Source organism: Amphiura filiformis, chromosome 16, assembly GCF_039555335.1.
Source record: "Amphiura filiformis chromosome 16, Afil_fr2py, whole genome shotgun sequence".
NCBI lineage: Eukaryota > Metazoa > Echinodermata > Ophiuroidea > Amphilepidida > Amphiuridae > Amphiura > Amphiura filiformis.
The window spans coordinates 9,090,680-9,106,893 of NC_092643.1; the positions used below are offsets into that span (position 1 = coordinate 9,090,680).

At 38.5% G+C, this 16,214-nt stretch overlaps 2 protein-coding genes across 2 annotated transcripts in view; one reads left to right on the plus strand and one right to left on the minus strand.

The window, feature by feature from the left end:
- Nucleotides 1-7,982, minus strand: part of LOC140136492 (uncharacterized) — a 28,626-nt gene extending 20,644 nt beyond the window's left edge. Inside the window, exons 1-7 of the mRNA XM_072158207.1 lie at nt 7,875-7,982; nt 5,974-6,092; nt 4,386-4,564; nt 3,712-3,998; nt 2,675-2,793; nt 1,884-2,035; nt 771-843 (exon numbers count right to left, since the gene is read on the minus strand). Coding sequence (XP_072014308.1) covers nt 771-843; nt 1,884-2,035; nt 2,675-2,793; nt 3,712-3,998; nt 4,386-4,564; nt 5,974-6,078 — 915 coding nt within the window. The 5' untranslated portion in view covers nt 6,079-6,092; nt 7,875-7,982. The remainder of the gene's footprint in view (nt 1-770; nt 844-1,883; nt 2,036-2,674; nt 2,794-3,711; nt 3,999-4,385; nt 4,565-5,973; nt 6,093-7,874) is intronic.
- Nucleotides 7,983-8,194: 212 nt separating this feature from the next.
- The window catches only part of LOC140135506 (UDP-GalNAc:beta-1,3-N-acetylgalactosaminyltransferase 2-like), a 57,181-nt gene continuing 49,161 nt past the window's right edge, over nt 8,195-16,214 (plus strand). Inside the window, exon 1 of the mRNA XM_072157030.1 lies at nt 8,195-8,379. Coding sequence (XP_072013131.1) covers nt 8,274-8,379 — 106 coding nt within the window. The 5' untranslated portion in view covers nt 8,195-8,273. The remainder of the gene's footprint in view (nt 8,380-16,214) is intronic.

The following is a 16,214-nucleotide window of genomic DNA, read 5'->3' on the forward strand; positions in this document are numbered from 1 at the left end:
AGATTAATAACAACACTAGGCAATACCATCCACCTTTAGAAATACAGAGTTATGAGAACCAGAGTCAAAAGTTACAAATTCAGTTTTATGGCCCTGTACAATAGTTCAATGTAATGATCTCACCAAACACTCTCAACATCACCAATATTTCAGCTTAGTGTTATTAGTGTCTATAATTATGTTTATGTGTTTTTTCATTCAATGCACCGCACTGTTTCTCAATTAGATATTGCTTCGGCAACATTTTTGAGTATGAGATAAATGTAGATGTATACTGTTATAGGTTTCATTTATCTAGCAGTCAACATTAATTGGTAAACATTCTCAGGAAAATTTTCTGGACATGTGACATCTATGGAAGCATACATAATAGCATTATGGAATGTGACCCAAGCACAGCGGGTGGTCTACCAATGTATTTGAATAGGAAGAATTCCTCATTTGATGCAAATATGTTACTTGTTGCAAGTTAATTTTACGGTAAGAGTTTCCGTAGATAAATATTTCTTTCCTTAAGTAGATATTTTTGAAATTATCTTTTGATAATTTTGTGAAGAATTTAAGATTGCATAATATATGATTCAATAAATTTGCTATGCACAAATTTGAATTTCTATCAAGCCAAAAGCACTATTCCAATTCAAAATGACTTTGGTCAGGTGTCCAGAAAATTTTCCCGAGAAAATATACCCATTATTGTTGGCTGTCTAGTAGTCATTGTAACAAGAAACATTTAGACATAAACAAACAGAGACAGATATACTACACACCTGTATATCATCTGTATGGCCTCTTAATATTTGTCTACACACTCCCTCTGGTAACGTCCACACACGTAAAGAACTGTAGGTAGAAACAAAACAATCAACATAGTCTATACCTTATTCTTAAATAATCCTGATAAGTTAGCCCTTCTACACTCTGATCAGCTCGTAAGAGGCTGGAATTGTTTAGTTTTTGTTACTGCATGCTTAAAGTCCTAACTTACACTTACCTAATTGACAAAAGCATTTAGTCATGCAATACACAACACTCACTTTGTATAGGTACTGTGCCTAACAGTGTGTAGGCCATTCTATATCAATACACAATTTTCCAAAAGTCCAGCCTATTACAGCTGATCATAGTATAACTAAAATTATGAAACAAAAACAACTCTGATGTGTCATATTAGCAGTAAAATTAAGTTTTGAAATGTGGTGGTACCGTTATCACCATCTATAATACCTAATTTATTAATTTTGTTTTGAACAATTTTAGCACTGGTAGCATCCATTGCTGCGTGTAGACAGGATGTCTGGAAAGGTGACATCGACACTGTACTTTTGAATGGGACAGCAGTAAGCATGGCCAATTTTGTCACCAAAATGTTAGAATTTTTCCAACAATCATAATGAGACTTTCTGTTGATGATTTTTTTTTGCTGTCGGTAAATACGTTTTGAATTACATCTTTCATAACATATTAAAAAGGCAGAGACCCTGCTGTATAATAAACTAGCTAGGTAAGTTTTAAGTAACTTTCATGATAATTATCAAAAAAGTGCCTATTCTTTTGTGTGGGTATGGTCCATCACCGGTCACTTGATAATCTTGCAACATGTCTAAAGCAGTATTCAGACTTTTTATTGATGACGAAAAATCGTACAATACTCGGAGTCTGTGGAGCGCTTAATGGCGCTGATGAATTGTTTAAGTCAAATTAATCAATTCGATATTATAGACTGATTATGGTGAAGTGAAAGTTATGTCACCATGTTTTATAGGAACTTTCAATGAAAACATATAAGAACAACACGGTATAAAACAATAATATTTTGTTTTTCAAATATATAGATAAAAAAATGTGCTTTCATTTCCATTTTGGAGATTTTATAAACTTACTGATCAGAGCTTGCGCTGATTATTGTTGTTCCATCAAAACATATACAATCTACCCCTGATGTGTGTCCGTGGAGGGCATTTCTACATCTTGCTGTCTTGGCATCAAATACCCGGACAATGCTATCAGCACAACCAGTCACAAGGAGGTTCTTCTGTAGTGAGTAAAAAGAAAAATGCAACATTGGATAATTCAATATTAGGGTTGCTCTCCATCTTTAGGTTCTTTTTAAACAGCTTCTTGATATATTATATGACAAGAATGGAATTTATAGAAAAAAAACACTGCTGCACTATTTTACAACTTGGCTACGGTTTGGGCATTTCATTGGACACAGCTTCATACCACGAGCATTCGCTCAACCAAAGATCCTAAAAATAAACAAGAGTTAGCTTCAAGATTTAGCTGCGGCACTTTTGAAGTTCCAAGGAATACTCTATCCATTTATTTTTTAGGATCTTTGGCTCAACTCAACGCTGCATATATATGCCGGTGAACAGCTGCATTACATGTCGCCATGATGAAAAATAGACTGGCTTATGAAATTGTGACAATGAAAAAATCTGTCCAGGAGTTCAATTTATACTCTGCAGTTTTGTAGTTTTGAGAAAAACAACAGCCAAAGTGAGTTTTCTACATTATACACATCTCAAGTACTAAATGACCTGTACGGTGAGCTGAAAGTGCTAAATAAATCAATGGCAATAATTTGAATAGAAAGAGTATTTTTTGTCATAATTTTACATCCACACATGTGTATCATTTCTAATACTGGTGAAGATTCCAGTCCTACCTTCATTTTCAGGCATGTAACCGAGTCTGTATGCTCTTCCAGTTTGTGAATACACTCCCCTGTAAATACATTCCATATCCTTACTGTAGTATCACTACTACCGCTCACTAGCAGGGTATCTGAAAGTATTACACAAGAGCAATAATGAGTCTCTTAGAAGATGTATTGTAAAGCAGTATCGAGATGTCCCCCTGTCCATCCATTATTTTTCACAGGCAGATATTTTCCAGTTGTCAGTTACAAGCACAACCTATTCCCAATGGCAGACACAGCTGGTAGACAATCAAGGATTCAGTTTTTTTAAAGGTGTTACGGGTATGTGTGGCGATCAAGGGTCCCTTATTCAGGCTCTCCAGCAGTTCCTTAAAATCCACATTTGGATCATGCTCCAGTTCGTTGAGCCTCAAACTCTGACAGTTGTACTTGTAGCTCTTTAGCTGAAATTTGTACAAATTTTAAATTTTTAAAAACTCCACAGCCTATAATTTGGCCCAAAAATGTTGAAATGTCAGCTCATCAAGCCCCTACTTTGCCCGAAAATCAGTTCTTAAGGTCCGTTCGTAACGCCACAATTGCTTTTTAAATTTGCGGTGCAGTGTCGATATATAAATTATTTTTTGCCGCAACTCAATGCAACTTTCGCACTTCCAAGTTGAAATGTATTTACCTTTTAATATTGTGATACCACAATGCAGTATTTTGAAGTACAATGCAGTGCACCAATGCACCTCACCTCAAAGCAATGGGATGTAGTATGAAGGGACCTTAGTCACCAAGTGCAGCATACCACGCCGCACACGCCTACCAAAATTTAAGTTGAGTGTCCCCCAGGCCTATTCCATTTGAAATTCTATGCATTCTGTATGGAAAACATGATCTTAATCTTCCACACAGGGAGTGTGAATTTCAAATGGGGTTACCTGAATGGGTGACTCGATCCATTTGAAATCTACACTCCCTGTGTAGGAGATTAAGGGCATGTCTTCCATATGGAGTGTATGGATTACAACTGGAATAGCCCATAATCTGTAACTCACCATCACAGTCTATACAAGTCACTTGCTCTTTGTGCCCTCTGAGTAATGGTGCCACACGATAACGACCTGTCTCCCAGTTTTTATCTAGATGATGTGCTCTCATATAAGTTTGTTTCCATTTGCATGTTTCTTGTAGGCCTGTGCTAGAGACTACTGAGTCAAAAGAAAATGTGGGTGAACTCAGGCTGGTGGCAAGATTAGTCTGGTTTGGGCTGAAAGGACGTTCTGATGACAGGTCTGTGATGGTTCCGTAGTGTTGCCAGTTCTGTAACTTGCATAAATGTAACCTGGAGAAAAGAAACTGGATTTGTTTTCATGCAACAATTGATGTTAAAATTCATTTGGGTGGGTATGGGCTTAATTTGAGCAATTCTGGAGGTTTTTGGTATCCTTGATGTCTGGTACCGTATAGGATCATCTGGTTTAGAGAGATCACGCTGATGGTTGGCAAATAAATCCAGGATCCTAGTTTTATTATAAAAAGCATTTCAGGCTTAGCCTTTCATAGGGTATTTTTAAAAGTATATCATTTGGCATTACAATTGTGCAAAAAGTACAAATTCTAGAAACATTGAGGTTGCAGCTATGAGCAGATTGCACATTAATGCTTTAGTACTACCACCTACATGTATTTTAAAAAGAGTACTTAGGGAATTATAAAATAAAATACTTACCATATCATATCATTATTGGCTCTATCTCTCCACACCTTACTACAGCATGCAACATGACACAGATCTTCAGATGTTAGAAAGGAAAAGATTCTCTCTGTTAACTCTGGAGGTAAAGTGGCAGCAAAATCTACAGCTAACAAAGGCTTCAACTCGTTGTATAGGACTCGAAGCTGTAAGGGCTACACACAGTATGTAAAAAGTTGAAAAACAATTTCTATTAGTAACAAACGGCTGAAGGTGATTTGCCATGCATCTTCCCATGTTACTGTTAGTTTCTTGGATGCCCCAAACCAGTTCGAGAACCATGATGCCAAGGAATATCCAAGTCATGGGAGGGGAAAAGCAGGTTTTTGGATGGCAGCATTCAATAAAGAGAGACATTAACAAACAGTGGTGTGTGCAGATTTTCAAAAGTGGGGGCCAGGGTCTCGAATCCCTTGACTGCTCAGAAAACTAGTTGAAAACAAAAGATGACCCATTTCCCCCACTGAGTGCATTTACCCTGACTGACTCTTAAAAGTGTCTGTGGGGCCCGGGGGTACTTAGTACAAATGACCATACGGGGACGTGCAGCTAATATGGGTAGCATTTTTGGCCTTTTGGTATATCAATGACCCCCTTTTCTAAGCCAATATGAATGGGTCCTTTTTTCCAAATTTTTTCAATTTTTTTTGAAAAATAGCCCAATTTTGCCTCAATCTAGCCAAAATTTTGAAATTTGGGTTAAATTTGGCGAAAATTTTGACTTTTGGTATATAAATGGGTCCAAATTTCTTGAAAAATTGGTATATTTATGGGTCCACTTTCAAATTCTCAGCGGCACGTCTCTACCAAAATCAAAATTGAGCCTCCCCCGGGCTGTGGGGGTTTTCCCATTCGCACATGCCACTGCCAACAAAGATCAGAAGTTGTTGGGACAGAGAGGGACATGCCAGAGATAAAAAAGGATCTTGTAGAGTAGACAAAAGACCAAGATTCTACAATCCGATTATCTGAGTGCTAATACGCTGACAAATGTGTCATTTTGGTCCACATTTTGTGTACACCACACCCGAACCTGTTTCCCTGCAAATAGGTCCCCATCCCTTGAGCAATGTTGACATGGACTGTATTGGTTTTTTTGTGGTATGAATTTTCACCTTGTTCCCCAACATTGAATGATTAGAGTGGTGTTCAAAGGGAAGTGGGGAAGGGAAGTATGTAATCAAAAGTTTATAGCCTTGACCATGATTATTTGCACTGCAGCTTGGGAGGGTAAAGTTCAACAAATTATGTTGATGTGGCAACAAATTTTTGCATGGATTGTAGAGCTACTTTCTAAGGACTCTTAAAATCTGGAATCATGTTAATCACCTGCATTAAACATATTTTGGTTATTCTCTCTGACAACCACTTGATATATTACTGATAGTGATTGAGAGGCAAATGTGATACATGCTGGGAATGAAAAGGGCTCAAAAGCTGTCACTCAACATCACAAATTTGAGCCCGTTTTGTTCCCAGCATGCACCACTTTGGCTGCATTCGCTATCACTCAGCATTATACCTTATTATTTGTAGTATTTTCAATACAAAGAAGCATACCTACCTTACATTTAAGCAGAAGTCTCTGCAGTACTTCATTTTGCTGGTCTCTTGTGCAGTCTTCAAATACATTCAATATTGAAGTGGCTTTATCTTCAAATGTAACCATCTTTATTCAACATTCTATGTAATCAAAGAATAAACCTAAAAGTTAGTCTTTTTCAACTTTAATCCTCCTACAAGTACAACGCATGTACCAACACAAGCTGTACAAGTTTGTGATGTGCCCTGAGTAATTCTCCGTTTTCAAAATTAGACTGCAGAGTGAATGTGGGGAATCCCTTCTAATTCATCAAGTTGATCAAAACAAATTGAATCATATCTAATTTTGGATTGTTGGGAAATCCCTTGCTCTCTACAATGGGAAATCCCCTGCTCTCTACAATGTTCAGTGTACCATTCCCCGATAAAGTAGGGCATAGGCCCCTACATGTATGACTTCATATTGGAATTACCCACAGGAAGTGAAGTAATGTGAATGAATGAATGAATCTTGGGAATTCCCAGATTGCTCATCTAAGTGCACTGCCTATAATTAAAGACAGAGATAAAAAGAATTTATCGTGTCTGATGTCACTGTCAATTACGATCCTTGATTGGTTTACACAGGTTAATAGCGCGTAAAAGGAAGACCGATCTATCTGGTGCTAATTAGAGAAAAGGAATAGCAGCAAATGGTGAAAAATTACGTATTTTTACAAGGCAAAAAGCAGCTTTTCTAGGCATTGTTGACATGGTGCCTTCGCGAAAGAAAGTTTCCCACTATAAAGACCTAACTTTTGAGATGGTTTGCATGTTTGAAGGTGCAAAATTAACAATAAGGCGCCCGGTTATACCGCCGAGTTCAGCAAGTCATCATCACGACACTTGTAAACAAACCGTTTTACAAACGGTACTTGAGTTTGATTGACAGATGACGTCAGATGCGATAAAATCTGTTTATCTCTGTCTTTGATAATTATAATGTTAACTGGAAATTCCCATTTCCAGAAACAAGCTGAATGTGACAGAATTGTAAATTATAGATTGTGAGTATAAAAGGTGAAAGTAATTAAGTTTGCTCTTGGCAGAATATGAGGAGTGTTTGTAAGCTCTCAAAGTGTTGGCAATTGTGCTTCAAAAGAGGTAGGCCTACATTTGAACCAGTTTGTACATAGACAATAACGAGGGAGAGTTTGACACTTGTGGAGTCTGGTTTATAAACAACACATCTTTCAATTAAGTGGAGCAGTGCAGAAAGAAGCCTGTTTTGCAACACAAACTTAAAAAAACGGGCAAACAGACACATTTCCGAGCGCCGTGGCTCAAATAATCATGGTACAAAATGAACATTGGAGTCGGCAAATCCCGGTACGCCCTCTGTCTCACGCCAAGCAATTCCAAAAAGTTGACAGCCCTGGTATTATTCAGATTTCCTTTTACAAATTAACCATCGCGTATACGTGCGCGACGTCAAGCGTGTGCGTTGGACCATGTGCAAAATAATATGCGCTGGACGGCTAGCAGTACGCTAAATTCAGGGGCTATTTTAACATGTCTCACTGTCACGTACGTGCCGAGATAAAATATTCATACAGTGACAATTAACAATCCGTGTAGATATGCTTTAATAGTAGACAATGGTAGAGCCTTTCTTACGGTCATATTCAGGTAAAAATGTCAATTTTTTATTTTTGAAACGCACTCTACTTCATCAACACTTTTATCTCATTGCACGAACGTGACAGTGAGGCACGTTAAAATAGCCCCTGGCTAAATTTGTAAAAGGAAATCTGAATTATTTATGAATAATACTTTAGTATCAGATTTTCCTACCGCTTGCTGCTGGAACCTGTGGCAAGCGGCATGACGTATCAGCCAATCATAGCACACTTCTGGCTTAACACATTGCATTCACTTACTTACTGGTTATTGTATAAACCCTGGAAAAACACCATAAATGGCCTTCTTCTTTTTCCTTGGCAACTAGACGCTAACCTAAAAATTGACCTTACCTCTGACACAAAGTTCACATCTATAACTAGAATCACCGTTATAAAATCATTCTCAAAATAATACCAAAAAATTCATTTATGCGTATTAAACAATATAATTTGTCACTTAAAGAAGTTGGATATTAATTTAAGGCAAAAAAAAATTAAAACATTTGCCAAATTAACACTATAAAATCAGTTTTACCTTTTATTTTTTTTAAAACTCCTTTTTAAATTTTAGAAGCACCGGTAATTGATTCCAAGATGTCTGCGCCCATGACGGCCATTTCTCGATTTCGTGGAGTTTTTGACTGCTGTTTTGTAGTGCACAATGGCAAAATCTGTCGATGTACTTGCGTTCCTTGTGTTCTCTGTTTCCTTTGCTCTTGCATTTAATTTTTGGGGCGCCATTACTGATGTTTTTCAGCATTATTTTGGTAAGCTTATAATTTAGTATTGGTATTCATTTTAATAGGTATCACAGGGAAACCTCGGTTAACACATTTCATTGTTAGTCAGTCAAAATGGCCTAAACCGGCAATACAAATTTACATTGAAATTAAAAAGAAGCTTTTTAAGAAGGAAACCTTCATAAATATGTTGTCTATACTTCACTTGACCCAAATATATGATTTTTTTGGTGATGAGAGACTACATGGAATTTCAGAGAGATTTTGATAGCAGTTCCATTAAAAAAGGTGCTATCGTCATGAGACTAAGATCTAGAAACACCCCGTAATGCTGTTTTGGGGAATTTTGCTAGGAGAATCTTTTTGATGAAAGTCAATCTTTGACAAGATGTAACTTTGCTACTGGAAAGTGCTATGACAAAAAGGTTTTCAGTGTTGGCTTTCTTTACTCAAGGGCTTTAATTTGATATATAAAATGATGCAGTTTGATGGCAAATTTGAATTCACCTGGCATACCTACATGTATGTATTACTAGCAATCTTACACGTTAATTAGAAACACGCAGTGATGCCAACGCCGGGCCTTAAGGTCCGTTCATACTACCACCGCATTTGCGATGCGTTGATTTGCGATGCGGTGCGTTGCCGCACTGCATTGTATAGACCTTTTCATACTCTGAGTAATTCCGATATAACCCGAAGGCAGCATGAAATAATTTCCCCTGTCGCACGCGTCTATTAAAGTACCTCTTCATCATCATGTACAGTGCGAAGTTCCAATGTGTAACAGGCATCATATCTACGATGAACTTTCGATGGTCAATTTAGGGACGAGAGACATCTACATCTACATCTGTACTCGGCATAGTCCTTCTGTCAGGATGTCGTGCCAAGGTGACAAAATGCTTGTGTGCGGTGCCGGAAGTTGCAGTGCGTATGTACAAGGTGCGAGTAAAAACTGGGATCCACTTAATTGTGGGCTGCGACGGCTCCCCTAAATGCCTCGATGGATGGAGAGGCTATTATATGGCCGGGAGAGCATTCCACCAGATGACGGTCGCGAGGAAAGAACGAAAATTTGTGAATCTGAAGGCGAGATGTTATGATCTGGTATTTGTCAGGATGATATGATCTTCTGCTGCTAGGAGCCATAGGAGAGGCATAGTCAGTTGGGTTGATGGCGACCAAGTTGTTGTGGATCTTATACATCAAACAAAGGCTTGCAAAGGCTTGCAGCTTGGCGACGTCTCTCGAGGGAGTCCCACTGTAGTTGAGTGATCAATTTGGAAACACTGGCTTGCCGACTGTAGGTGTTGAGTACAAATCTGGCTGCTTGGCGCTGGGTGCTCTCAATCTTAGTGATGTTCTTCTTGGTGTGTGGGTTCCAAATTGGGCTACAGTATTCTAGATGCGGACGGACAAGAGTGAGATATGCTTGTTGGCGAAGGTTCCTGGAGCAACCACGAAGGTTTCTTCGGATGAGGCCCAGCATCCTATTGGCTTTGGCTGAAATATTGTTTATATGAGTTTGCCATGACATGTTGTTGGTTAAGGTCAGGCCCAGATATGGATATTCGGAAACCATACTAAGGGGACATCCTCCAAGATGGTAATTCGCATCTGTTGTATGGCGACGGAGGGATATTTGCATAATGTGACATTTATCTGTGTTGAACTTCATGTTCCAGATGTTTGACCAATGATGGAGAGTGTTTAAGTCCTGTTGAAAAGCTACTGTGTCATCAGAGCTGGCTATTGTACGGTAGATGAGGCAATCATCCGCAAACAAGCGTATTTTGGATGTTATGTTAGATGGAAGGTCATTGATAAAGGAGAGGAATAATAGCGGTCCGAGGACTGTTCCTTGTGGTACTCCTGATGTTACTGGAGCCCACTCCGATGCTGCACCGTCTACTACCACACGCTGAGATCTGGTTGTGAGGAAGTTTTCCATCCAAAGCAAAAGAGAGTCTCTAACTCCATAGTGATGTAGTTTCTGAAGTAAACGTTTATGAGGCACTCGATCAAAGGCTTTGGAGAAATCCAACACAACAGCGTCCACCTGCTCTCCATCATCCAATGAATTGACAAGGTCTTGAGATGTTAAAACAAGCTGTGTTTCACAGGAGCGGCCAGGTCTAAACCCATGCTGGGCGTCAACAAGGATCTTGTGGTTGTCATAATGCTCCATGATGGTACTGAATATGATGTGCTCAATGGTCTTACTGCAGATTGAAGTTATTGATACAGGTCTATAGTTTGATGGTACACTTCTATCACCCTTTTTAAAAATTGGTGATATATTGGCCAATCTCCAATCAGATGGCACCTCTCCAGTATCAAGGGATTGCTGAAAGATGATAGTCAGTACAGGGGCGATTTCTTCAGCCAAATCCTTAAGAATACGGGCAGAGATTGAATCAGGTCCGGTAGCCTTATTGATTTTGAGAGAGTTCAGTAATTTCAGGACACCGTCTTGACGAACAATTATGCTATTTACAGATGGGTAAGAACTAGTTCCAAGTTGAGGCATGTTGTTGATATCCTCTGATGTAAAAACACTACAGAACTGGTTGTTAAAACTGGTAGCCTTCCCCTTACTGTCGAATATTACTTTGGAACCCTCTTTCAAAGATGAAATAGAAGTGGCGTCCTGTCTTTTGGACTTTATGAACGTCCAAAAGGCTTTGTTGGATCTATCATCCTCATCAAACATACATACATGTATTGTTCTGGTACGACCAGTAGTTCCGGCGTTGCGTCTTTTGGGCAAGCTTCTGGTACTGCTTGAAGTTCTCCCAATCCTTCTGCTTATCGGTGGTACGAGCTTTATTATATAAGCGCTGCTTCTTTTTGCTCATGCGCAAAACCTCTCTTGTGATCCAAGGCTTCTTGTAGCTAGTTCTGGATGTTTTTGAAGGGATGTGCGACTCCATGACATGGTTGATCTGGTCTTTGAACATATATGAACAGGCCGAGAAGTTGGATCATTGGTAGTAAAACTGGCTTGGAAGTTGGACATTTCCATTTTCAAGCTAGCCATGTCAGCTTTCCCATAGAGAGTTGAGAATAAAGGAGACCATTTCATGGTCACTTATACCATCAACAACTTTACACTTTTCAATATAGTTAGGGTGGGTAGTGATAACAAGGTCCAAAATGCTTTTGGTGGCCCCAGATATTCTTGTGGGTTCCTTGACGAGTTGGTCCAAGAAGTACTCATTACAGATGTCCAATAAAAGAGAACATTTAGTTGGTTCCACTGCATACGGTTTGACTGTACGATTAACCCAGTCGATATCTGGTAGGTTAAAGTCACCAGCAACTATCACAATAGCATTCTTGTACTTCAACTGGATCTCAGTTAATGAGTCAGCCAGTTGCTGAAGGTTGGAAGAAGCCGACTTGGGAGGGCGGTAAAAAGAACCCATAATGAGTGGTTTCTGACCGTGAATGTGTATCTCCACCCAAGTTAACTCAGCATCAGTTGCTATCACATTACACTCACTAGCAATGAGGTCGTCCTTAACCATAACAAAGATACCACCTTTTCTAGCACCAACTCTGTCTCTTCTATACATGTAGGTGGTGAATCCAGGTGGGGTAATCTCGGATGTGAAAATGGAACGGTTCAGATGAGATTCGGTTCCAAATATTATATCTGGCTTGTGACGGTCTATCAATAAGTCCAACTGGGGGAGCTTGTTGTATAAGCCGTCGCAGTTAACAACTAAGGCTTTCAACTTGCGATTGGTTTGGGGAATATGTTGACGTTTATTCCTACGGTTAGCAGAACTACTTGAAGCAGTTGGGGAAGATGTTGCTAATGGTGAACCTAGCTCATCAGTGGTTGTATTGTCAGACAGAATGGTATCATTGAGACTGCTGAATGAGTTGGACAGAGAAATGCCAGACAGTGAATGGAAGATAGATGGGCTGACGTTAGGCATTCCACACTGGTAACAAATCCAAGTCATGCTTGAATTTGCATGCGCTTCGTAGATTTTAAATGGCATCTTCATGCACTGCACGTGGTACCAACCACAACATTCATCGCACTGTAAGCAATCCTGACCCCACTTGGCAGCTTTTTCACAGACAAGACAGGGATACTTAATAGGGCGGGGCCCAGGGTTTAATTCGGTGTCGCCTGCCAGTAACAGGAGGATAATGAAGAATGACGAATTCCTTTCAATTTTGAATTTGGGTTTCACAACACTGTGCTTGAAACTACTGTTGAATATATTCAATGATTGGGTGGTGGTTACATCAGAGTCAGAAGTTGTAAAGTGATGTAGAAAAACAAAGTTCAAGCCGTTTGTTTTGGTCAAATACAGGCAGATGTTAATAAAACCAAAAACACAAGTGGTTTCATTACTGCTGTTGTTGTGGGGGTGACCATATGGGGCACGTAAACTGTTGTTCACTACATCATCGTATGGAAAAGTGTTACGAGTTCCAGTAGAAATGTGCCATACACTGATGACAAACATTAATGTCAGCAATTGAGTTAGTGGTTGCATCCTGAGGCTGAGCAATAACAACCAGCAATGTCAATGGATAAACAATTTGATGTTTCTCACTACATATTAAACAAATAAAGCATGGGTAGATCTCACCAGTCAGTGATGAACAATAAACTAGCAGAGTTCCACTATCCACAGAGTAAAGCTCCAGGTTCAGTGATCCGTATCTTCCGCGGGAATGAGGTTGCCGAATTATGCAGACATGCACTTGCACAGAGATTTGGTATGTGCAAGATAATCCAGAAAAATGGCATTTAAAATCCACAAAATGGAATGAATCCGAGTTCATACGGTGGAGAAATCGTAAACACACAAGGTATGATGAGAAATGATCCTTAAATAATCAGCTAGACAACAAAAAGAAAGCAAAAATGTGGGACGATGCACAAGGTAACTCCGGCACTGCACACACGCAATAACTCCACCAGAGAGGTACTTTTGCCAAGGATACTCAACGTTCAATTAAGTTTAAGGTGGCTGTGTACTCTCAGACATGTATGTAGTAAAAGTGCAATAACTTTGTAATTATTCGCATAAAACATATAAAAGTATACATTTTATGAAGGCAAGACATCAATAAATCTTAATATAAATACAGATTTGGGGTAAAAACAACAATTTTGAAGAAAATCACAAAAAGTGAGTTTTTGGCAATATTTGTTAGGTACATCATAACAAAAAACACTCTTTCCAAAATATTTTATTTTGTTTTTAGCTCAATCTTGAGGCTCCATTCCAAAAACGTTTTTTTTTATTTTTTGATATTGCCCTTATTTTTGAGATATTGACCATATAAGGCATCAAAATGAACTTTTAAAATTCAAAAACGCCTATTTGCACAAAATGATGCCCAAAATCGGAAATAGACCAAAATATAAAAAAATGAGAAAACCGTTTCTTGAGTCGATCATGCTTTTTACGATGATCATATTTGCTTACCTATAGATGCTGTATTTATTGAGTTATCGTGTACCTAAATCGTCATTTTACCGAGAAAATGAACATTGAAATAATGGCCGTTGAAGTTTAAAGTGGTCACATTTTGCACTTTCATCGAATCTCACAGGAGAATGCGACAGTTTTCGTTTTTGTAACTTATATTACGTGAACATCGGGTAAATCCACAGCCCCTTGAGAAGTTAGAGCGAAATCCATTCATAACATAATATTTAAATCGGGAAAAAAAACTTAAAAAAACCCACATTTTATCAGCTAAAACGGAGCCATTTGACCACTAGGTTTTTGTGAAATCAGTGCTTCCGTGGTGTTTCCATAAGATGCGCCACGCATGTAGATAAGCGTCACGTATGCGTCAGCGTATTTGTCGTTAACAAATTGCGCGATACGCAACGCGATGAGTTGTTCTTGTGCGTGTACCTTGCTGGTACAACAAAGATTTTCTTTCCTTTTCAATTTCAAACACGAGTGGAATAGTGAAATAAAATCCTTAAAATATTGCAGTTGGAGTTTACAAATCTGGATTTTCATTCCTTGTATTTATAAAAAACATAAAAAGGTACAAACATATCATAAAAACTCAATTTTGAGAAAGAAACAATGGCTAGAGTACACAGCCGCGTTAAGCGTGTGGCAGTAGCGTTGTGTAAGAGACTGACTATGCCTGGAAGAGGTGATGAACGTAAACAAACACGTTCTGGAAAAAAATTTAACTGACGAAAAATTACGGACATTAACCATTTCTTTCCATTAGTATCTTATTGTGAAAAACCAAGTAGCTGAGGTGTTTAGCTCAATATGCTTGGAAAATATTTCTCGCGATGACCACATGTTCACAGTGGCTTAATAAGCTGTATTTTCGCGCAAAAGGGTGTCGTAATACATGACATTTCTTGTCTGCCAGTTTGAGTACAATTTGACCCCCTAGCTTACTAAATAAATATCGCGGTTTTCCGAACTTTTCCGATCTTGATATGAAAAGGTCTATTGCAAACTATCATAGGTATGCCAGGCAAACCTTAGTTAACACATTTGCTAGACAGCGAAATTCGCCTAGACCGGGGACAAAACACAATACATATTTACGTATAGAAATTTCAATTTTTTTTCAAGAACAGGTCGGTCAAGGAAACCTACATTATATGTTTTCTATACTTCACTTGACCCAAATATATGATTTTTATGGTGGTGAGACACTCCCACATGGAATTTTAGAGGGATTTTGATAGCAGTTCCATTAAAAAAGCTGCTATCATCAAGAGACTAAGATCTAGAAACACCCCCGTAATGCTGTTTTGGGGAATTTTGCTAGCAGAATCTTTTTGATGAAAGTCGATCTTTGAAAAGATGTAACTTTGCCACCGAAAGTGCTATGACAAAAAGGTTTTCAGTTTTGGCTTTTTTTACTCAAGGGCTTTAATTTGATATATAAAATGATGCAGTTTGATGGCAAATTTAAATTCACCTGGCATACCTACAAACTACTGCATTGCGATGTCGCAATATAGTTTTAAAAATACATTTTAACTTGGAAATGCTGACGAGTTGCGTTGAGTTGCGACAAAAAGTAATCTATATTTCGCATCGCATAAAACAACGCATGCATCGCAAATACGGTAGTATGAACGGACCTTTAATAGGTGCACAATTGGACTACTTGGCAATCACTTGCCGCTACTCAAAAAACTGCTAGCGCTACTTGCCTAAAATTTAGCTACTTTTGAAAAAGTCAGGTCACGGCAGTAGTTCCTTTCAATTTAGCCGATTTATAAAGGTTTTGAGTCTCAAGCTCCGAATTTCAAACTTTACAAAGGGTTTTGTGTCCGTAACTTCCCAACGACCGGAAATTTTTAAGTCAAGTGTTTTTCCGCCAAATTGGGTGATTTGCATTCATAATTCGGTTCAATCCACCCAAATATTCAGTATTGGGTGCTTTTTTTGGAAGCTTAAAAATTGCACTAATTGCGTTGAAAAGTTTTGGCAATACTGTGTAGTCACGTATCACTTTTATGAATCGGAATCAACTGAAATTTTGGGTTCAAAAACTCATCTCTTTTTCCTCAATGAATATTACCCAAGTAAGAAGTATGTAATGTGTATTAATGAATGATGACGTTTGAGATGATGCTGGACTGATGATGCTGATGCCGTATAGACCAGACAGGGTCTAATTCTGCATAAAACCGGGCAACGTTATTTCTATAGATCTGCTGCGCATTCAAATTGCATTGTATTGCATCGTAATTTCATTTGTGTCTATGCTAATTATGTTTACACAACATGAACTCGCGTGTTTTCAAGCAAATTCGCCGATAATAGGTGATCAAAAGCGATCGGAATGTTACAAAAGTACAGATCGCATTCAGCTTACTTCATATG